This window comes from Eurosta solidaginis, chromosome 4 (assembly GCF_040869045.1).
Source record: "Eurosta solidaginis isolate ZX-2024a chromosome 4, ASM4086904v1, whole genome shotgun sequence".
NCBI classification, from domain to species: domain Eukaryota; kingdom Metazoa; phylum Arthropoda; class Insecta; order Diptera; family Tephritidae; genus Eurosta; species Eurosta solidaginis.
In genome coordinates this window covers 16,675,930-16,699,491 of record NC_090322.1, presented here as the reverse complement: position 1 = coordinate 16,699,491, position 23,562 = coordinate 16,675,930, and the positions used below count along the sequence as shown (strand labels likewise).

The window sequence follows — 23,562 nt, the reverse complement described above, 5'->3', positions numbered from 1 at the left end:
TTACGGAAACAATTTTTTTTATTATGCGACGGTGTCGTTAAACATAAAATATATTTGTGTAACGAAAAATAATATTTTTTTTTGTATATATTTAAGAAATAAAATTAAAAACTTGTTTTTATCGTCTTCCAAATCACTAAAAATTAGTGATCCCCTATTAACAAAAATTAAAGTATATATTTGTATGTAAACAATATATTTTTATTTATTTTGTTTTTCAGTTTAGTGTAATTTGGAAATTTTCGGTGTTAATTCCAAGTTTTTTCCAAATTATTTAATTCTTATTGTCTTATGAATCTAACAAAAATATATAACAAATTCATTATATAACCTAATTAAATAACACAAATTTAGTTACTTGGAAGAAAATTAATTTGGCGTTGGAAGAAACAAATTAAACTTAATCACGTAATCAGCGATTACATATTTTTAAGTATTTTACAAAATATTCAAAATATATTAGAAACCTTACACATATCATCTCAGAAGGAAAATTCTTTGGAATAAAGGTAGTAAAATCAACAGATCTAGTTAATTGTTCTTGAAATAGCAGTTATTTAGTAAAATAGATGGCATTATGGTTAATTCAGCCGAGTTTTTTTTATCAAGAAATCAAATTTGTTTAGTTATTTCAACAGCAGAACAACTGTTGCTCTAAAGTTAACAATATTCTGTGAAAATAACAGATTCTTAAGTAATCTAATTGATTTTACTGTTGAAAGAACTGATTCAATTGTTAATTTCACAACAGCGCTCACTACTTTGTTCTTATGATTATCTTACCACTGAAATCTCTGCCACTGTTATTCTAATTTTGACACAAATATGTTATTTTAAAAGCTTTCTAAGGTATTCAACTCAGTTAAAATCCGCTCAAACTTATTTTGCATTTTCAGTCAACGTTCACTGAAGTTTAAGCGACCCATCTGGCAGGGTTGAACTCAGCTAGCTATTTGCGGCAGTATTAAGATTTAACAGTTTTTATAAAAAATTTGTATTTCCGCGGAGGAAAACGATCATAGTTTTTTAATGTATAATTTTTCCTTTTTTGATGATTTTTTCACTCAGCAATGGCGTCGAACATGTACCCAATAAACATTTGGGCTAAAGTACCATTAGAGCTCATGTTGGTAATTAGCATACTTTTAAAATCTCAAGCGTTGTTTCAAAACAGTGGTTCAACTTGAGAATCATAGCATTCTCAACATAAAATAAATTTTTTAATAAGCCAAAAACCACGTTTACTTTAGCTGAGAAAAAGATAGTTCTCAACTTATACTCAACTGTGATTCTCTAATTAGACTCAAAAATGTCAGTAAATGTCATAAATTTCTCACAAATTGTCCAAGGCTGGAGATTGGTTTGAGAATGGTCTTGGAGATCAACACGCGAACTATAAGTTTTACAAGATGTCTCAAAGTTTGTATAAATATTAGAGAAAAATATTGAATATCAACTTCAGAACTATAAGGTTTTAGAGTAATCAGAGAATAATGTTGGATATCAACTATGAACTCGAAGGTAGGAGAAATATTTTGTTCATGTTTGTTGGGTAAAATAAATTGCGATAACTGCAAATTATCTAGAGGATGAAAAACCAATGCTGCCGTACGTAAAAACCTACACCAAAGACAACCTAAACTGTGAGTGTAAAACTTCTCTGTAGGTTAATTTAAACTTAACTATAGTTTAAGCAAACAAATAAAATAAAATATATATAAATTATTTTTATTTTATAACGCTTCATTAATGCTACCAAGCACTTGTTTATTTTTCACAATAAACAGCAGTTGGCTTTAGGGATGCCACCTTTAAGATGATTTTTTTTCAACTCCACCTCAACTTGATATCATCCGATTTAGGATATAAACTGGTGAAAATGCTGGGTATACATTTGAGAACTATGAATTGCTCAAAATCTCTCCAAGTTTGGAGCATTATTTGAGAAAAATGCGGGAGATTAGCTCGAGAAACTTACTTTAAACTTTTGTTTAACCAACTACTGAAAAACGAGTCTCTGGTTGACATTAATAATTATTAGTTAACAGAACAGAGCTTTTTTGTTGATTTGACTGCTGAAGCACTCATTTCAGAATCAAAAATCTGTGCGAAGTTATAGAAATATCAGCTGATTTTACTTGATTTTCTTTCTTCAGTGCGCTTAGTTTTCTTTTTTTTTAGTATCCAGTAAACAATTATAATATTCACAGTTCCTTTGCAAAATATTATTATTAAATCATATTTTTTTGAAAAATTGTTCACATAGAGCTATAATTTACTGAAAAAACATAATAATTTTTGTTTTTTTTAGGCGGACGTTGAATTAGTTATTTTTTTTTACATGGCTGCTTAAATTTATTTTTATTTATGTAAACACTGAATTTTTTTTTCGTTAGTTTATTTTGTGTAGAAATATTAATTTTTATTTTTGTTGTAAATTGTAGCTTTTTGTGGTCTCTGGTTTGCAGCTGAGGTATTTCGCCATTATTTTTGCTTAAAAATTATTGAAATTTATTTTCTTTAATTAATTTTTAATAATATAGTTACAATATTTTTTCTAACAAAATATTTTAATTTTTATGTAAATATTTATTGCACATTATTCGACAGTGTATTTGAATATACATACATAAACAACTTTTTTTGAAGTAAAATAAAAAAAAGAAGTATGTGGGAAAAAATATTTAACATAGTTTTTTACAAATTTAATTCTCATAATTTTTCTTTAACTTATCATTTTTAATTTTTGTTAATATTTTTATTGTAAGATTTTCACTGATATGCACAATTGATGATATTTGCCAATGTGTATTGCATGTAATGTTTTTTTTTTTCAATATATTTTATACACGGTATTTCTTTATTCTTTATTCCTGTTAATTTTTTCTTTATTCCTGCTATTTTTTTATTCCTGCTAATTATGCTTTTTTGTTTCACTCGTTTGCTTATTTTTTATTTCGTTTTAAAGTTCTGTTTTAAAATAAATTTTTAAAGTTTAGAGTACATGCAAATTGTTGTCATCTCTGTTGCTTAACTTTCTAATTTTCTAAATTTAGTTCTTATGCCAAAGTTCAAAGTTTTTCTGACTAACAATTATTGTAGAGCTGTATATTTGTAATTGATATCTCTTTTTTTGTATATTAACATACAGTTTTCTCGATTTATTCTTAAGCTTATTCTTTGTTTTTTCTTAAATTTCTTTTTTTTTTTTAATTTACCTGTTTTTGTTTGTTTTTAATATTCGATATGAAATATCCCTGCCATGTTGTGTATTTATCTTAATTTTTCGATTATGTATATTTCTTAATTGCGTTTTTTTCGAACCTACATACATATATTAAAAAAAAAATCCTGAGCAGCAAGAGCTTTTGCTTAAAAAACAATTTATTAAACTTGAACTTAACATCCGGTTCGGTTAGGTTGAACTGACCGGTCCGTGAGGACCTCACATATACTCAACATATTGTAACCAGAAGTTTGTTTAACGACCAAACTGAAAAACCCTATCAAAAACCAGGACCTATGCCACTTGCTGCGTCTTGATCTGTCAGCTTTTACCTTACCCTTTTTATCTAATGTAGTCCTAGAAAGAGCCTTAGTCAAACATAGTTCTGAGGTCCGTTTTCCTCATCCCCAGCTAAGTAAGATTTTACTTGAAGGACAGCAGTCTATCAGATAGCTTCATTTAACATTTTCGCTTTCATCAACACAGGGTGACCAACACCGTGTTATTTATAATTGTGTATATGTTGTAGAATACGTCGCAAAAAACTATTCAGCCCAATTCTTAATATTCCCTCGGAATTTTGTTCTCGCGGATTTTTTTATTCCCGCGGAAAAATTCCTCCAATTCTTTTCTCTTCTTCTTTTCGAAGTCAGTTGTTTTGTCAATTGAAATTCCGTTGTGCATTTCTTATTTTGTTTAAAAAATTGAAAAGTTTAATTATTGTTGCAAATTTGTTTGAAATTACGAAATAAAATATAAACAATGCATAGTATTGCATTTCGTGTGGTATTCACTGAAATGAGTAATGAATTGGTGCCACAGCAACATCAACAGAGGAGCATAAGAAGAAAAAGACGTCGGGATAACACAAATCCGCCGGAGTTGCCTGCTTCCATTCATCAAAGCAATTTTCTAGCGGCCAATTCGCCTTTCGCGATATGCCTAAAATTATTTAAGCCTTCTTAAAAAATCCTTGCGCAATTTCTGGATGGCTGCATCGAATATAACCAAGAGCTCTTGCGTTGCTTATGATATACTTTTAGACTTAAGATAAAGAATATTGTGGTAGAATGTACGTATTTTAGCAAAAATTTGTACAAATAAGTGTTCTTTCTTAAACGAACCAATTTCCTTTAACTATTTTGATGCATTCCCTTTAATTTAACAAGTGAAAATACTCCTAAGAAATGGCAGAGAAATCTCCATCTCACTCACATTCATAATATCTACTTTTCTCCCATAACCGGTTTCCTCTTTTTCGAACATTGTTCAGAATAGGAGGAAAGGGAGTAGTGAAAAAACTCACAAAGAATTTTTATTTAGAATACGAGGAATGGGAGAAGGGAAAAAACTCACACGGAATTTTTGTTTAGAATTGGGCTGAATGTGAATAACTACACCAGAAACTAGACAAACAGCTGTTTTTTGTTTAAACTTTTTCTTTGGACTTAACTGAGACGCCAAGCATCAGTTCACATGGAGAAAACAAAAATTTCATTAACATATAGATAAGTGCCTAACTAAAGATGGTGTAAATGGACCTATAAGTTTTATCGTCGTGCCCAAAAGTTAACAATTAAATGGCTTAATGAGGTTCGTTTGAAATATTCGTTTTATAGGAGTTGTAAAAAAGTTAGTTTTAGGTATTCAAAGTAAATATGCAAAAAAATGAAAATCTGCAAATCGTTTATGTACTTCGTTTCATCATCTATTAGTTTTTCTTTCCTTGATATAATTTATTCTTCTAATTTTCTTGCTTTTGTTTGAGATTCGTGTAAGAGTTGCCAAACAACCACAAAATTTATTAAAGATATCGCACGAAACTTTTAAATCACATTATGCCTTCGTTTTTGTTTCAAATTTATTCAAGCATATTTTCAGGAGGGAGTTGTGTAATAGTCTTTAGAAGTCCTTCAACTCTCTTTGTTCATCGTTGTTTTTTTTTAACTTGCAATACGCCTTCTTTGTTTAGCCCTGAGTGCGTGCAGCTGGAAATAAATAATAAGGAAAAAGTACTGTTAGTTGTTATAAAGAAAGTCTGAAAAAGGATTAATTTGCTGTTTTTGAAAGATTGTGACAATTCTCAAAAACGGGTTTCAGAGTTTATTCTTTAATGATCACTGCTGAAAAGGAATTCTCTCTCGCTTTTAGAGCTTTACATAAAAGCTTTAGATCGCACCATACAATTCCACTGCCTATTTGCAAATATATTTCAGAAAAAGTCACTGTGTACCATATTTGAAAGCTCTTCTATAATGTGTTCGCAACTCTCTGGTAGTACTTTTAAGCTTTCCTGAAACTCATTTCCGCTCTTTATAATTACATTTGCTTTTTTTTTTGTAAATAACCTTAACATAGGTATAGAGATTCACAGTCTGGAAGATTTTATTAAAAAATATAACAAAAAATACCAATTCATTAAAAAAGCTCTTTAGAATTTAGTCGCTAAAGCTCACTTTTGAAAAAAGCTGTTTCCATTAGGGCTTTGCATTTACTCATATTCCACTTTCAGAAGACTTCGACAATAATATTAAAGTTGTCGAAAAAGGTTTCAAATCAACAACAACAACAAGCGTAAAGCAAAGGTAATAACGAATACTGTTAACTAAGCAATTGAGAAAAATTATAAATGAAACACAGAAGATTTTACTTTCGTTCCGAGCATTAGAGATTTACATGAAAACATTAGAACGCATCATACGCTTTCATTATCTAGCTGAAAATATATTTCAGATAAATAAAAATTTTTGGTAGGGTAGTATTTTTAAGCTTTCCCGAAACTCTCTGCCGCTCTACAGAATTTCATATGCTATTTTTTTAAATAATCCTGGAAAAGGTGTAGAAACTCCCAATCAGTTAGATTTTATTAAAAAAAATTATAAAAAATTTAATTTTATTAAAAAAAAAATTATAAAAAATATCAATTTATTAAAAAAGCTCTTTAAAGTCTAGTCGTTAGAGGCCACGTTTGAAAAAAAAGCTCGCTATATATTAGAGCTTTGCATTAACTCCGGAAAGCTTTTGATCGTTACAAACAATTTCAATGTACAATTTGGAGATGGCTTCGCCGATAATATTAAAGTTGTCGAAAAAGGTTTCAAACCAACAACAATAACAAACAATAATAACGATTACTGTTTACTATTGAGAAAAATTTAAATGAAACAGGAGATTTTACTTACGGTCAGAATAAAAATTTTGAAAATCAATTAAACGGATTCTGGCAACAAAGCAAATCCTTTCAAACGAAACATGTTAGATAAGTAGAACAAGTCCGTTGGAAAAAAATTTATTGTCATTTCACAATGAAAAAGGTCAAAACTCAAACCAAAATAAAGTGCCGAGTTGTGTAGAAAAATCTAATTTCCAATGCAACACAATTTAGGTAGAGATGCGCAACTAAATAATAAAAATGAGTAGAGCTAATAAACAAATGTGTTTTGATAAATATGTTTCGGTAGATACATTTGTGCGTGTATGCACACCTAGCCTGCGACCTTTTTTGTTTCCTATTGGAGAGCAGAGCGTGTCTATCTTTGTCAAACTGGTTGATGGTTCATTAAAAATTCTACGACAGGTACCGAAACCTATTATGAGCCAAATGATGTGGTGAGTGAACTTGGGAAAGGGAAAGTTCAACCAAAATCAATTAACCCTCATGGTAAATGTGTCAAATAAGACACACGCACAAACAAAAAAAGTCAAATATAAATACTAAATAAACAAAAGTAAAAACAAAAGACAAAAAAGGATGTGTGAAACTGGCAAACAGATAAATAGAATTTAAGGTTAAAAGGTTGCAGAGTTGTTTGAAATCACAAATGAGGCAAAGAGTATGAGTTAGATCAGTGGCGGATCCAGGGGGGTGGGGAGGGCGAGGGGGCGCTCCTCGACAGTGGTTTGGAAAACGCTCCGAAAAGAGTCTGCAATTAAAAACCTTCTCAGTGAAAAATCATCTGCCTTCCAGGTGCCGTTCGGAGTCGGCATAAAAAATTAAAGCACCGTCCCGTATATTGGTAGGAAAAACTAAAAAGGGGCAAGATAAGCTTGAAGATAAGCTCAGCCTAAATAGTTTCTGAGATAAATCTCGCCAAGTATATATTTGTTTATATTTATTTTTTATCACGGTTCAGGCCTGCTTATTCAGTCCTTTATTTATCAATTTAGCAATGTCTGGCTCCGTCTTAAAATGCTCAGACCAAACCTAAACAAAAAGCACCAGTTTTGTATAGATGGATCGAAGTGGTAACCGTAGCCGCTATGTCAAAAGTACCGTTTTCGAATCTGCTGTGAACAGTGTTGTCGTTGAGAATTTTCAAAAAGCGGTCAATAGGGATTTTACTTGTATGCTACAATTCCACACAGAAGCGTGCCACAAACTTTGTGTAGCAAGACCGCACCAATATTATACATTGAACTGATCGGTTAAAGTCAAGCTCTTAGCAATGCACCTTTTAATTGAAATTTTTAACAGCTACAAGATGTAAATCAATTTAAAAGGACTAATACAAATCCTTCTCTACATTAAAATACTCAAAAAACTATGTTCATATTAACAATCAATATTATGTAGGTAGGCTTCTTAAAATAATTTGCTATTGACAATATGTCAAAAAAGCTGTGACCAAATTTGAAGTATAGGTAACTCTATTTCGACTATGAATACGCACCTTTATTTTTAAGTTATGGATTTCTTATAAATTCGAAAGGATATAATTTCTGGATCATATTTCTATAGACACTTCTTAAAATAATCAAGTGCATTTTTAATTTTGATGTTTATGACAGAGTAAAATATTGAGCCCCAAAATAGTTCTAAAAATATTTGAAATAGTTTTCAAAGGAGCAAAATGTTCTAAAAAGGATGAAATCTCCGCAAAGCGATACAAGGGCAACACTGTATGTATGTACATATGTATTTCAAAAAATCTCTCTTTGATTGACGCAAACGTTCATGCAAAACCCCATCTGAGAGATAAATTCTAAAAATTCTTACTGAAAGCTAAAAATTTGCATGAAAATTCGCGGAATTTTCCCGAATTTTCTAAAAAGTCTTAAGTGTATATTTGGATTTTTGGTGTTATATAATAATACATATTTTTATAAAAATATAAAAATATCGAAAATAATGAAGGTCGAAGCAAAACTTAATAAAAACTGGAAAAATCTGAATGATGATGACTTTTGTAGATGAGTGTAGATATGTACGTGTGTTTGTATGAAAAATTTTAAGGTCACTTTATCTTACTTAAAAAATTGACTTAAATCGACCCCCCTCCCCCTCCCAAATCGTGCTAGATCCGCCCATGAGTTAGATTAATATTCTCATACCTGCGTAGCTAATTATTGGGTTGATAGCGCTGCGCGTGTGTCAAGTGCGTTGACATTTAACATAGAAACTCAATCCAAAGTGGCAGCTAAGAATTACTGGCAAACATTAGGCATATTTTTTAATTAATCAAAACTCAGCTAAAGTACATTTTTTTTTTTAAGTTTATCTTGCTTCATTGATAAGAAGGCAAAGAAAAAAAAATATAATACAAAAAACAAAGTTACTCTAAAAAATACATCTGACATGTTTAACAGGCAGAGATGAGCAAGAATAATAAGAAACAAAAAAAAAAATTGAAGTATCAAACAAAAAAACTCTTCAAAAAGGACATGTGCTGCATCACATTCGACATCAATGCCTCGATGCCTACATAAAAAGTTGCTACAATAAGTTAGAACAAAACAACAAAAAATTATAGATTTTAACTGAGAAAGCGCACTCCTTCCATTTGGATGTAGTGTGCTACACATACAAAGAAACTTTTTAAAGAACTTTTTTTTTAATAATATGGAAAGTATAAACGAAGAGTGTCATGCATGAGCCGGCCTTATTTACATCAATCTTAATTTTTATTAGTAAAAAAAAACAAAGAGAAAGACATTAACATATGTATAAACGTACATTAGGTTCCACCTTAGCTTAGGTTAGACTGAACTCGCCGGTCCCTTGTTGCTTTTCCTCTGAATTTTCCATGCTTTTCCTAAGGGCACAAGCTCTGTAATACGCAGTCATAGGCGTCTTTGATAGCAAGTTATTTGAATTTCTTCAGTTCTTCTATAGCTACCTCCTTGGGTTGTGCCAATTTTGTTTCTAAATGTTCCTGAAGTTTGGTCCCGTTCTTTGACCAAAGCTTTCTAAAAGCTTCTCGCTTTTCTATTCTCTTTAGCGGGATGCTTAAGCTGATATACGCATGTTCTGAGAAGTATGGCCTATCAAGGACTCTGAAATCATAGCATTTATCACGTTCAGAGCTCATTGTAATATCAAGAACATTGTTGGGTGTTTGGCCAACATATGTAGGAACACTACCCCCCGGTTGGCTATCTGAAAATTGCTTTGCAATGAAGTAACACAGTAGGGACTCGCCTTTACTATTCGTATCCCCTCCTCCACTCGCATTGTGGTACTCATTTGCATCAGTGCCTATGACCAAGCGCCTTTATCTTCCACCAGCCTCTTGCACTCCCCCGGTAGGGCCATATATCAGGAAGCCAGGATAAATGCCTGCTTATTCTTCCGATCGATTACCACGACTGCGAGTTCCTCAATAGTGTAATTAGGCAGCATATATGAGTGTATATGTTTCCTTACAATGGTTGTAGCTTGAATACTTCCTTCAAATTGCGGTAGTAGACGCCAAACCCGCGCATGCCGAGCGTAGAAACCTTTCATTCCGATGAGAGAAATGGCTCCTGATCAGCGTCACATCAAACGGACGCTCCTCAAGGGTTAGGAATAGTTTGCTGAACGCCACCTTACTGTGTTACATCATGGCACCACCCGCCATATCAAAGGCTGCAAGGATCTTACTTGGTTCCTCCCTTATCATCTTGAGCCTTAACAAAAAAGCTCCCATTCTACAGATCTGTACATTTCACTAGTAATCTGCCTGAAAGGATTGCTACGATTAACTAGCGCCACAGTCAGTGACCGCTTCGCTACATCACCCATCCTCTTGGAAACAACCGGAGTCTTATTGTTTCCTCCCTCTGACCCCCGTTCTCCCTCTCTGATTCTTCTTATTATTATAAGAATTTGAGTTGTTTATCTTGGTCGTACTACTACACTGACCCAAAAAAGTAGCCGATTAGCAAAAAGTTTGAGTCTTAATAACCTCAAAGGCGCGCTGAGCCACAATTTTTTTTCCGAAACGCATACGATGCTAGTGACACACAATACAGCTGATCCACTGAGCTTTAATCGATGGAGTCCCCAATTCATAGCCGCTTAGAGCCATGTGCGTATGATCTACATTTTTTTTCTCCTACGAACAAAGTGCCACCCTAAAGGGCCCTTTTTAGGGGTAAACTTGTAGGCACACTAAAGGGCGTGTATGTTTACTATGCTTGCGCTCCCCGATGGTTGTGCCTTATTGAGCTACAGAAATAGACAAAAGAGTATTTAATGCTATGGCATCTGTGGTAGTTCAATCTCTTGCAGAGCAGCTAGAAACTGAAGGGTTCGCTTATCGCAGGAAAAGCAAAATTGTTGAATTGGATGAATGAGTGATGGACTGATGGACTGACTGCATGATTGAAGAATGACAGACAAGTAAATGTGGTAATAGCACAGAGAGCAATTGAGTAAATTATGCTGTGACATGTCCATGGCAGTTTTAAGGCCTGCCGATTTCTCCAAAAGGTAGATAGAGAAAGGGAGAGATGAGGGAAACCGACATTGAGGAAAAAAGTAGAAGGGAAAAATGAGCAACCAAAGCCTCAAATAATCGAAGAATAAGTAAGTTGGTAGCAATTTTTTGTCTTTTCATCTTTTGCGAAACATTCAGGTTTTTTTTGGCGTGTTGGATAGGTTCTTTTGCATTTTTAACAGTCTTTTTTAGCTTTGTTACTTTTTTGCTAATGGGTCGTGACCTTTTTCTGCTAATTTGCAAATGATTGGCACGTGTACGAGTGTATCAAAGGAAAAAGGTACAAAATAACAGCGATGAAGAGACCTTTCAAAGGACATTTTTGTGCTGATGTTTTTTTTTTTGTTTTGTAAAGTACGAGTAAGGATAATAAAAGGAAAATGGGAGAAATAATTAAACGAGAGCCAGTTAGAGTTGCGGTCAATTGATGACCGTTCCTTGCATGCAACTGTTAATGAGCTCAAGGGGCACGTCTTCCGAGCTCCATCTTCTTGTAGCATTGCTTCGCCCCATTCAATTGGTGTGATCACTCACAAATTGTCATCGGTGTCCTCTAAAAGAAGTCCAACACGTTTGGACCAAAAAGGTATTAGTGGTAGAGGCGTTAGCTCCACATACAATTGAAAAAGTGGTTGGTATCTATCATGTGTGGACACATTACATACAAGATATGTATTGTGTATGTCTGCTACAATATACAGATCAAAGATCTCCCCTAAACCCAACTACAGCTATTCTATGGCAGTTAAGTTATCTTTGAACGACGAAAATATCAGGGCTCTGATATAGATAGAAATCTTCGACCTTCTTCTGGCTAAAGAAAGAGCAAAATTTAAAGTCTTGATTCTTGTTGTTGACACTCACTGTTAAAAATGTACTGTCATAGTCCTCTGAGTCGTTCTGGTGATTATTTAAACCTGCATGCAGTCAGAAAAAAGTCAACCGCAGAAATTTCTAAACTGAGCCGAAAAAAAGTTTAGTCCGTCAGAAGGGTTATCCTCACATGAGAAGAACTACATTTAACAAACATTACAAAAGTTTTATTTTTGTAAAAATAAAAAGGCGTTAGAATCAATTACTCGTGAAGTTCGATGTGCAAACGTACATATTTCGTAGAATTATCGTTTAGTTATGTTATTGTTATCGCCGCCGATTTTATATTGAGGCCTTATCGGTATCTGTATCAAATTCAACCGACGAGTCGTCGTTAATAAATCGATAAAACGCCCATAACAAAATGATTAAATTCCAATAAAAATCGATAAACTGTCGATATCAAACCGATAACATTGTGATAATATATCGATAAATTTTCGATAAATTATAATAAATAGAAAAGTTTTCAATAACACAGCGATAAATTTTCGATAACATATGGGTACTTTTTAGATAAACCGATAACTCGGCAATAAAAATTGCATAGTTCATTGGTAACTATAGTAATCGAAACCCAATTTCTGACACTTCGATAACAAATCGGTAACTCGTATATACCTCGTTCTAATACAAACATTTCCCCTCTTTTCTCTCCTTTCCCTTCCCTATTTTTACTTTCCTTCCCTTTCCATTCCATTCCTCTCCTATACCTTCCCTTTTCTTTCTTTCCTTGCCTTTCGTGTCCTATGCTTGCGTTGCCTTGATTTGCCGTCTGTTCGTCACACACAATGCCTACGCTACGCTTAAGCACTGTATTCTCCTCTACAGCATACCTTTACCACTTACTATGCCTATACCACAAACTACGCCTATACAGTACAATACGCCCACATTCTCAAAGTCTCCATACAGCATTCCAGTCACCTACAGTACACACTTTTTTTGCGGGAGGGCTGAAATATGCCCAATGCACCATAATTGCTGCCGCAGCAGCAACCGCGTGCCTGTAGACTAAAAAACAGCCCCGTTTTGGAACCGTCGCCCACCCCGGTCCACTTTCACATTACTTCAGGGCGGTGTTCCATATTTCTCATTTTTTAAGAGCTTACTGTTGTCTCTGCGTCCAGGTTCCCGCTCTTTGCTCTGAGTGTCGATTTAATCGCCACTGCTTCGCATGCGCATTTCTCTGCGCTCCCTCTCAGCATCCATAAGGCGTCTCATTACTATAAATGCTATTTTGCTCACTGCAGTTGAGCCCTCTTTCCTGTTGCACACTTGTGATACTAAATTTCTCGTGGTAGGTTCCTCCACAAAGACTCTATGCAAGGCGAGTCTTTCCTCGCGAAAACAGGGGCAGTGGAACATGACTGCGTTTTCTAACTCCGTGGTACACATTGGGCAAAGAGGATCTTCCTCTATCCTCTAACTATTGTTTGTGTCCTTGCTCTTTTTTTGGCTTCTTCAGATGGTCGCTCGATATTAGTGTTATACAGATCGGCCACTTCGCTTGCCAGTAAGTCCACTGGGATTTTCCGGGTTAGAACCAGGATCGCGTCGTCGGACACGGTCCGATAAGCACTTGCTATTCTTAAAGCTGCAAGTCGGTATGCTGCTAATATATCTTTTTGATGGACAATAGCTGACGTGTAGCTTCGCTCGGACCACCAATGTTAGGCATTATTCGCATAAGTGCTCCATTAACATTGGTAACTTTCTCCCACCGCTCTGAAGTGCTCTTTGAAAGTTAGTCAACGTGCACTCCTAAGCATTTTAGAGAATCCTTTGAATCTTTTGAAGTGATTTCATGATTCCCGACAGTTAAGACTAACTCGTTCGCCGACTGTTTGGAGCTTACTAATACCACTTCCGTCTTTTGGCTAGCCAACTCCAGTCCCATATTGGTCAGCCATTCCTACAGTACACACAACTCTTACGTTTTCTGCTCCCCCATACTGTGAGCAAAGATGTTTACACGTTAATAGTTGGGCGTGGCTGCAAACCGATTTTCATGATTTTTGTCTAGAGTAGTTCTTCTTTGAATAGGGAAGATGCTGTGTCGAGACTGTGTCTACCGTTTCGCTACCCAAAAAGTCGGTAGAGCTCTACCGATTGGCGATCGGTAACCCCTACCGATTTTGCTCATTGATAAACTTGAACTATGCATCAATCCTTTAGAGCCAGCGCTGTCACATTTATCGTGACTAACTTGAATCGATTCAAAAATAATTTCTGCTCTTTGTGCGAGGTAATTCTTTCCACGTTTAATTGTTTCCATTAGTTAAAAAAAAGATTTCCTGTAACTGCTATAATTGATACCGTTACTCAGTCACCTCCTTCTGTTGGTTACATCCTCCTCAAACGTGTGAACCAGTTACACCCTCAAAGTGACACCAGCTGCTTATGAGTTCGAAACAGAACCTACAGTTTGTTTGACGCATTGAGTTCGCAATTGTTGAAAGTATGTAAGCATCCTTCATATGAACTCCACAAGGAAGAAAGGTCCTGCATGCTCCACGAAGTTCTACCCTCGTATACGAAACAACCAAAGAAATGTATGTCGATCGCAAAACCTTGATAAGTTAAATAATGCATTTAGGCCACATTCAAGAGCTACCGTTGCATTCTTTTATTTCGTTATTTATTATTTATTTCCTTTGGGTTATTCTTCTTCTGCTTCATCTTGTTTGCTTACTTGGGGAAACCTGAGAGCGAAATGTGCGTCGGTAATTTGAAATTCCATAGAAGACAAAAACGCACAGAAAAAAGTAAATGTGATTTTTTGTTTGTGAGCACAAACAAACAGGAAAGACAAACGAACGATGAACGTTCGACCGATCTTTGTAGAATGAAATCCTGCACGATCGGAATGTGTACCGCTCGATAACAGTAATTTTCAATTAATGCACAGAAAAAGAAGGTACAAAAAACCTGTGCACAAACAAAGTTGAACAGATAAATACCAAATACAAATCGAGATGTAGATATCGTAGGAGAGTGCGATTTTTATTGCTATTTGTTCGTTGTCAATATATTTGTTTATGCTTTGCACTGAGCGGTACTCGTAAATAAATATTTGATGAGCTACAAAAAGGACTGAGCTGGAAATGAAGTTTTATACATACATATCTACATGAGCTTGGTTACTGTACATCCCAGCGAGCAAGCAGAATTTGCAAGATGTAAAACTAAGCCTAGCTAGACTGAAAGATCTGATTCTTAAAAAGGTTTAATCTGGTCCCAACCAAAACTTCTGCAAAAAATAAACGTCTGCGAAGGCTTTTGACGTGTCTAGTCACGCTACCTTTTCTTAAGACCTAATTACGTAAAGCGGAGTGACACTCTTTAAGTTCATATTTACCTCTAATACCAAATAATAAAAAGGCTATCGAAGTTTTCAGTCGATCACTGAAGTGCGTAAATGCTCTCATATACGAATTCGGTTCTCACGCTAAAAAGAGAGTATTTTCATCGCGTCGCGTTATACGTAATTTTCCGGTTAGAAACGAATCTTCAACGATGTATACTGGCACGATTTTCCGTCATCTCTTGTCAAATTTGGTTTCGAGACAAACCGGTTTCGGCGTTGTGCCATCATCAGTGTCAATTTTCGTTCTCTGCGAAACCGGTTTGTCTCGAAACCCAACTTGACAAGGGATGACGGAAAATCGTTCCAATATACATCATTTATCCACCCTGTCGGAAAATCAAAAAAACAAAATAAGTTAATCTAAAACATTGGTTTCCTCCACTGGGCTTCATATTCCCTTCCTCACCGAAAGCAGTTGCTATTGTCAGATATCTAGATCACGGCTCGATAATGGCAACGAGAACCAACATTGAGAAGCTCTCTTCCATTAGAAACGACTATCTCCTCGTAGAGAAGTAAAGTGAGACACCCTTAAACAAATGTTTGTTCCGCCTGTCTACCAATAGAATATCAGAAACATTTACAAAGAGTCGGTAGTTTTCTCCTCAACTTTCGTCCTACAAATGCTAAATTGAAACTCTATCACACCCTCTTATCCATCTCACTTCGATCACCGCGCTATTCTTACTTAAATTCGATGTGACTATTGCTCCTAATCCAAAATAATGGTTTGTCCGCATGTGAAGAGTCTTCACTCAGTGTAAAACAACGCTTTATAAGCGCGAAACCAACTCATCTATTATTATTAAGGCTCGATGCACTGCAGCGACTCATCTAACAGAAAAGCTACTGTCATTTTGACCCTTTTGAAACGCCAAGTTTCCTACAGGTTGCTACAACAACAAAAAAAGATATTCGCCCATATTAAAGGATTTTTAAGAGCTCACAATTGTACACTGGAAACGTGTTTTTGTTGGCAGCAATTTTACCTAGAACGGACACCTGATTCCGTCAGCTGTCAGTGAATGCCTGATTAGTTGCTTTACAGATGACCTAACCAGGAATGTGACACAAATCGAACAGTGAACATCAGACGTCTATTCTTCTTTGTCTACTAATAACTAATGGCTCGTATAGAGCTCATTGCACAGTGGCTAAGTTGGTGTGAAGAGCTGAACTAGATCTCTCATTCAGTATATAGTGCTTTTCCACCGGTTGTTGGTCAAGTTATAAGCAGGGTAGTGTCTGATAGGAACTGTCTACAAATGATTGCTGCAGGGATGCGAGTAAATAGCGGACTTGAACTCCACACCTTTTATATCTAGCTATGATCAGAACTCGACATCACTCTTCAAACCCGCGCTTATTTCATTGACGGTGGAAAAATTAATTAAAAAGTGTTTCTATCGGAACCCGCCTACGGAAGCAGAGGTAGAGGGCGGCCCCCACTCCGTTGGAAGGACCAGGTGGAAAACGATTAAATTCTCTTGGTGTGACCAATTGGCGCCGGTTGGCGGAGCGAAGGAGCGACTGGCGCGCCTTGTTGGACGGCCATAACCGTTTAGACGCTTAAGCGCCAATTAAGTAAGTAAGTGGAAAAATTATTAGCTCTGATTCCCTAGTCGTTTAGGCGGCATGAGTTAGAGTTATAATTTTTTCCACAAAACAAGAGAACTCTTACTTTTCAAGACGGTCTTTTCACCCATTTTCGCCGCGGTTTTCTATGACGGCTCTTTAGCTTCTTCCTCCCAGAGTTTGTCATTTGGTTAGCTGGGCTAAACAACATTCCTTGCCAAAACTGAATGGAATGTAACTCAGTGATGAAAAACAAATAATGCTAAGCAAAAAAGAAATAGCAAGAAGAACAAGAGCAATACAGAGTTACAGAGACAAAATCGATTAATTCTTTGAGAAATAAGTGGTCGCACCAATCATAGAACTTGTTTGAAACTAGTAATAATAATGCTAAAATTCGGTTTTATAATAATTAACTGACTTTAACTGGATTATCTATAGTTATTTGGGATCGATAATCACGAACAATATATAAGTTGTTGTTGTTTTTATTGTTGTTGTTGTAAGGTCACAAATAATCTTCAACCCTGTATGACAGTTTCGCACGAGTGACAGTTTTTATACGGCTATGAATCTGGGTAGTTGCGGTGCCTTGGCGTGATCGTGGTGGGGGCATTGGCTTTCAAGAAGATACTATTGTTGTTGTGTTAACAGCAGTCCAAAAATCATATAGATGAACTCATCTAAAGTTCATTTAAACCGCAGTTGAAAATTTAAGACTTGCCCAAGAGGAACCTATAAACGACTAGTGGAAATCTTTTAAAAAATTTGGACGTAAAATTTTCGTTTCTTCAAAATCTGTATCTATATTTGATTTTCAGGTCTCATTTTCGGAAAAAGTTGTGAATAAATTCGGTAATAAAATCGTCGGTTCAGAAACTGGCTCAAAGATTCATCTTGCATGAAATTCAAGCAATATCAGAGATCCTTTTCGACCGAAATGCGTTCTAATAAGTAGCTTTAAAATAAGAATTTACTCTATATGTTATGATCTTTAATCGATCTCCACTGACTTCTACGATGGACCCTCAGCTTCAAGAACTGTGCTCATGGGGGTATTGTATTTATTCTAGCCGAATAACCATTATACACTCAAAGATAAAGTGAAGTGCAAAGCAAATAATTTTTTGAAGTTCAACAGCTGATTTCAAATTCTACCCCTACATTGAGGTCTCTGTAAAAATAATAAATAGTGTGTCCAATATTAGCAGTTTTATACATAACTACATATGCTGTTACTAAATAAATGCACAACAACAATAAAGCAAGCAGCCACACTTATGTACATGAACTCATCAAAGTAAGCCATTTACACACATACATAGAAGGAGGTGAAGGATATTTCACACACATAACCAACAGCTTAAAGCAAAGAAATTATCTCACATACACATATGTATTCATCAGCTAAGAGCAGAACTTGTTACTCACACAACATACACACGCATATAACTAAATAACCAAGCAGGAGAAAAAATTGTTCTAGAAGGTGAAACGTCTAGACCTTAGGAAAAATATGCGAATGAGGCAATAGAGGCAGCGCAAGCTGAGGAATAACTAGTTAGTTTGATTTTAACACGCTTTTGTGAAGTACTACCCCCAAAGTAGGCTAAATAAAGACCATATTGCCATACTGAATATTTGAGTTATTTATTCGACAGTTCAGCGATTCGAACGTTAGCAGAAGGTGTATAATTAGCAGGAATTTCCCAAAATTCGTTACAATACGATGCGACCTCGTTATATTAGGCTTTCTTAATACCATCTTACGGCGTTTTCTTTGCTGAAAATAATATCACCCTGTTGGTTCTTCTCTGGTCTCTCGCAAGTTCATGTGTTCCTTTCACAAAATAGTACCCCTTGAATGAGAAATGGAAAACCACTGCCTACAAACTTAGCTATTTTTCAAAGCGCTAGGTGACCCAGTTCAAAAGATAGAGCTGAAGAGTGCAACATGAGGGTAATATTTTTTCCAGAAAAGAAAACGCTATTAGCCACTAAATGGAACCGATTTTCAGCAAACAAATTTTTACTTCAAAATCCTAAAGTTTCAAATATTAAAGAAAATAATCTAAATAAATTCTTAAGAAATTGAAAAGCAATTAAAATAGTTTCTCTCAAACTGATACTAAAATGATTATGGCATATAAATAAAAATAAGAAAATGAAAGAGTGATTTGCACGCGATCAAAAACACGAGATCTTAGTTTTATTCAAACACACATTTATACAAAAATTTCAAAGTCTTTATGTTCGTATTTAGGCACACGGATGTCGTGCTTACAACAATTGCACAGTTTCGTGGAAATAGAACCCACAAATTTCAATTTGATTGAAGCTCTGCAAAGTGGTAGCATAAAACAATAAAAAATTTAGAGCAACAAAAATTAACGTCAAACGTGAAGATATCTAATGGATCAAGAGATGTTATTAGAAAGTTTGATGGCAATCAAAGTGAGGAGTCACACACGCAAGCGCAAATGCTGAGTGATGTATATAAAAAAGATTTAAAACTAGCTTGGTGAATAGTAACGGTATTAGATACGATTATTTGGGCTTTGTTATCTCAATACCATGAAGAGTATGACAACAATGATGAAGATTATGTGGATCTACTTTGAAATAGCTTTAATCATTTCAGAGAGCTAAGAAGGAAAGTGAGTTGTCCTCACATGCAACTGTCAGCTCATTACTAATGTGACCGTTAACGACTGAACTCACCTCAGTAGAGCCTAGAAATACATTAATCGTGCAGAAGTACAGTCTCCTATAAGAGCTATGTATAAGTGATATCTGGGCGTGTTGGGCCTAATATATCCGGGCACATTGGTGTAAGGGAAGTTGTGATAGAACATAGCTGCCGCATTGACTGCTGCCTCCCATAACGGATCGGCTTACAAAAAATTACCAATTAATAGATCATCCATAGTGAATGTATGTATCTATACATATTATATAAAATAATTAAAAAAAAATTTAGGTTAAACGGTTTTACTGAAAACAATACTTACATGAAATAATAATAATACTAAAAGCTAGAAAATAATTGGGTAGGTCCTTGGTACTAGTCATCACACTCCTCATCAATCTAGGGCGTTGATCAGACAATTAAATAAAAGCGTTGGACGCGTGAAATTTCTAAAAATGAGATTAGAGTTCAGTTAGTCTTACTTATGACTATCAATAGAAATTTACGCGTCCAACGCTTTTATTTAATTGTCTGATCAACGCCCTAGATTGATGTGATGACTAGTACCTAGGACCTACCTAATTATTTTCTAGCTTTTAGTATTATTATTACTTCATGTAAGTATTGTTTTCAATAAAACCGTTTAACTTAAATTTTTTTTAATTATTTTATTTTCAAGTTTTTAGTCTTTATTTAATTGCCTATTATTTCTCAATCTATTTAGTTCATTTAGTGACTCATTACTCCAAGGACTTTCCTGACAACTTGTTACAATCTAAGTCCTCAATACATAATCCTTCCAAAGACTTTACTCGATTCTGCGCCACGTATGCTTGTTCCTCCTCCAACTCCAAGATATTTTGATGTCATTTCTACCGGACTGTATGTAATATTTGTTCCAAATATGAGCCAAATCGGACATCATATGTCGCTCATGTCTATTCTCGTATGTATTATGTGTTCCAAATATGAGCCAAATCGGACCACAAATACGATTTTTGTGAATATCTCGATCCTTGCGCCACCTAGCGGCGATTTTTTCATAGGTCGCTTTCTATTCTCGTATTTATTATGTGTTCCAAATATGAGCCAAATCGGACCACAAATACGATTTTCGTGAATATCTCGATCCTTGCGCCACCTAGCGGATTTTGTTTCTTATTATTGCATTGTCATCGGGTTCTGAACTATATTCCAAGGTTCAAGCTTGTAGTTTATCGGGAAGTTACTTAAATTTCAATTACAAAATTCGTGCCAGCCATCCAACCAGCCAAGTTAACCTAAATAAAACCGTTTAGTAAATACTTTTTTTCCTGTCACCGCTTGACGCTCAAACGGGTGGACGGATTTTAACCAAACTGACACACAGGTCAGGTACATGGCCCCGCATAATCCTTATGTACTTTTTTTTTGAAATCGGAGAAGGGGGCGTGGCACCTCCCATACAAATGGGATTTTTCTTACTCAAAATCTTTGGAAGTATTAATGCTAGACTACTGAAATTTGGTAAGGCGTTATATAGGTAAATCCCTATCCCTATCCATTTTCCTATTGAACAAACATATTTTTTGCATTTTCCGCACTTTTTTTTTATTCCGTATACTTAATTTCCTACAAATCACTTATGTATATGTACATAAAATATTTCAAATTTCAAAATTGTTTCCAAACAATTTTGTTGTATGAATATTTTCGATTCTATCTGTTCAGCAGGTAGCCGCCTGCGATTTCAAATTAAGAAAACTCATTCAAAGACATACATACATATGTAAATAGAAATATTTAAAATTACAAATTTTTAATTGCGCTTTACTTTTTGTAATAGTAAATAAAATTTATTTCACGAAGTCACTCTTAAAGTTTTCTTGCTTCTACAAACGTGTTTTTTTTAGTGAAAAGTGGTGTGATAAAAAATAGAATTTATTTACGAGGTCACACTTAAAGTTTTTGTGCTGCTAGAAAAGAGTTTCTTTTAGGGAAAAGTGGTGTCATAACAAAAAGCATTTATTCGATCAATCTTTTTTTAAAGTTTTGTTAGTTTTCGTGAAAAGTTGAGTGAATTACAAAATGCCTTCCAGGGCAAGTAGCACTATTGGACGTCGGTCGCGGAGAACACAAAATAGATCCAACGAAAGAGAGTGGTGCCGTATTTCAATATAACAACGATATCGATTATAGTTTGCATAAATTTGTGGTAATTGGCATTATGAACAAAGTATGTCCAGTTTGCTATGCACTAAAATTTAAAAGCAAAACGCCTGGAATGTGTTGCGCCTCAGGAAAAGTTCGGCTAGAGGAATTGCAATGTCCACCAGAACCATTAGCAACACTAATTTCTGGTTCAACAGCGGAATCAAGACATTTTCTAGCCAATATACAAATGTACAATTCAAGTTTCCGAATGACTTCGTTTGAAGCTATCAATAGCTACCAAAATAAGAGACAACTATATGCCAACGTTCAAGGTAATTTCAGTGTAGGGTTGCGGCTGTGTCGATTTTGGAATTTTTTTCATAATGAAGCAATATGCATGTTATAAACGATTTTTCACTATTTTCTTAGTTCTTAAAACTATCAAAGTCAATTTTTTCCGACATAAGACCATGAGAAATATAGTTGACCGTGTGAAAAACATTAATTTCCCATATTCAGACCACACTCAACGATTGGTTCTATGATTTATTGATTGTCATGATGAAAGCTAGGAGAATTGAAACTTGGATTCGCTAAACTCTAATGTCATACCGCAAGAATTGTATACTATTTGCACACTTGCCATTCATTTCATTTTCATTTTAGCAGAAATTCAAGTAATTTCTTTGTAATTCTTGGAATGAGAACTCCTACAACTTTTAAGTTTCCTTTTAGTATGTTCGCTAATTTATGATATTTTTTTTCTGATTCATTCTTTTGGTCATAATCATTAACAATTGGTGTGAATCATCGACATCAGTCTAGGCGCTCTTCAGTTATAAGCATAGTAGCTAACGTCACTTTGTTCGTTCCATACAAAATACCTAAAATAAGGACGAGCCCCAGGACGGATTCAAGAGGTTGAGCGCAATTCAAAGCTTTCACTTCTATCGCAAGCCAATTGTCAACCGCACATACGCGAGGGAATCCGGTTACAAATATGAATGTATCATACACATATTTAGCAGGCAAGGCACTGGCGAATAGGCTTGGAAGTTTCAATGTGGTCACATTGAATCGTTCCCGCTATGGTCGGGCTAGTGCCTTAATGGTATTTGCTACTGGAAATGAATGAATCTTTATCCGGTAAAGGACCATCAGCATCGAAACCCTCCCAAAAATCTTCGAGGAATGCCGATTCGTCACAATAGCAACAACAACAAGCTCCAGGATGATGAGGCGGAAGAAGGCGATACCGATAATGTTAAAATTGAAGTAGAAGTGGAAGAGAAGGACGAAGGAGGAGGCGAAAGTTGGCATCAAAGGCAAACGCGAAAATTGAAAAAAAGTTTCAACTGAAACGACTACGACGCACATGCTAACTACGATGAAGATGCGACCAAAAGAAACCTCGGCGTCACAGAGGAAAGTATAGACGAAAAAGTTGACGATGGTGAAAATGTGTGAAAAGAGCAATATAGCAAGACAAGACGAGTAAAAATGAAGAGAAATATGGCGCGAATACGGAGCCGAAGCTGTACACGTTCCGCGTTCGTTTCAAAATTTTTTGTTGTGCGCAGATGATTTGAAAATTTTTACATCAGTCACAAATCAGGCAGATTCCCTACGGCTGCAGTCAGATTTTGACAGAGTAATAGATTGGTGTAGTAGGAATTGCTTACATTTAAATATTAATAAGTGCTTTCACATCTCATTTTCAAAATCCCGTAATGGTATTAACACCTCGTATCACATCGGTCTTTCTGTTTTGAAAACTGTTGATGAAATATTAGATCTTGGAGTTGTCTTCGATGCTAAATTTCCCTTTCAGAGTCAACTTAACTGTGTTATTGCTAAGTCATATTCAATGCTTGCGTTCATTCGCCGCTTTAGCTCGGACTTCCATGATCCCTATACGTTAAGGCTACTATATACATCGCTTGTACGGTCTAAACTGGAATATGCTTCCTTCGTTTGGAGACCATACCACGCTTGT

The 23,562-nt window shown here is 35.2% G+C and overlaps 1 protein-coding gene across 1 annotated transcript in view; it reads right to left on the bottom strand.

The window, feature by feature from the left end:
* Positions 1 to 452: 452 nt before the first annotated feature.
* The window catches only part of zld (zelda), a 96,099-nt gene continuing 72,989 nt past the window's right edge, over positions 453 to 23,562 (bottom strand). The window contains exon 3 of the mRNA XM_067780398.1: positions 453 to 5,214. Coding sequence (XP_067636499.1) covers positions 5,195 to 5,214 — 20 coding nt within the window. The 3' untranslated portion in view covers positions 453 to 5,194. The remainder of the gene's footprint in view (positions 5,215 to 23,562) is intronic.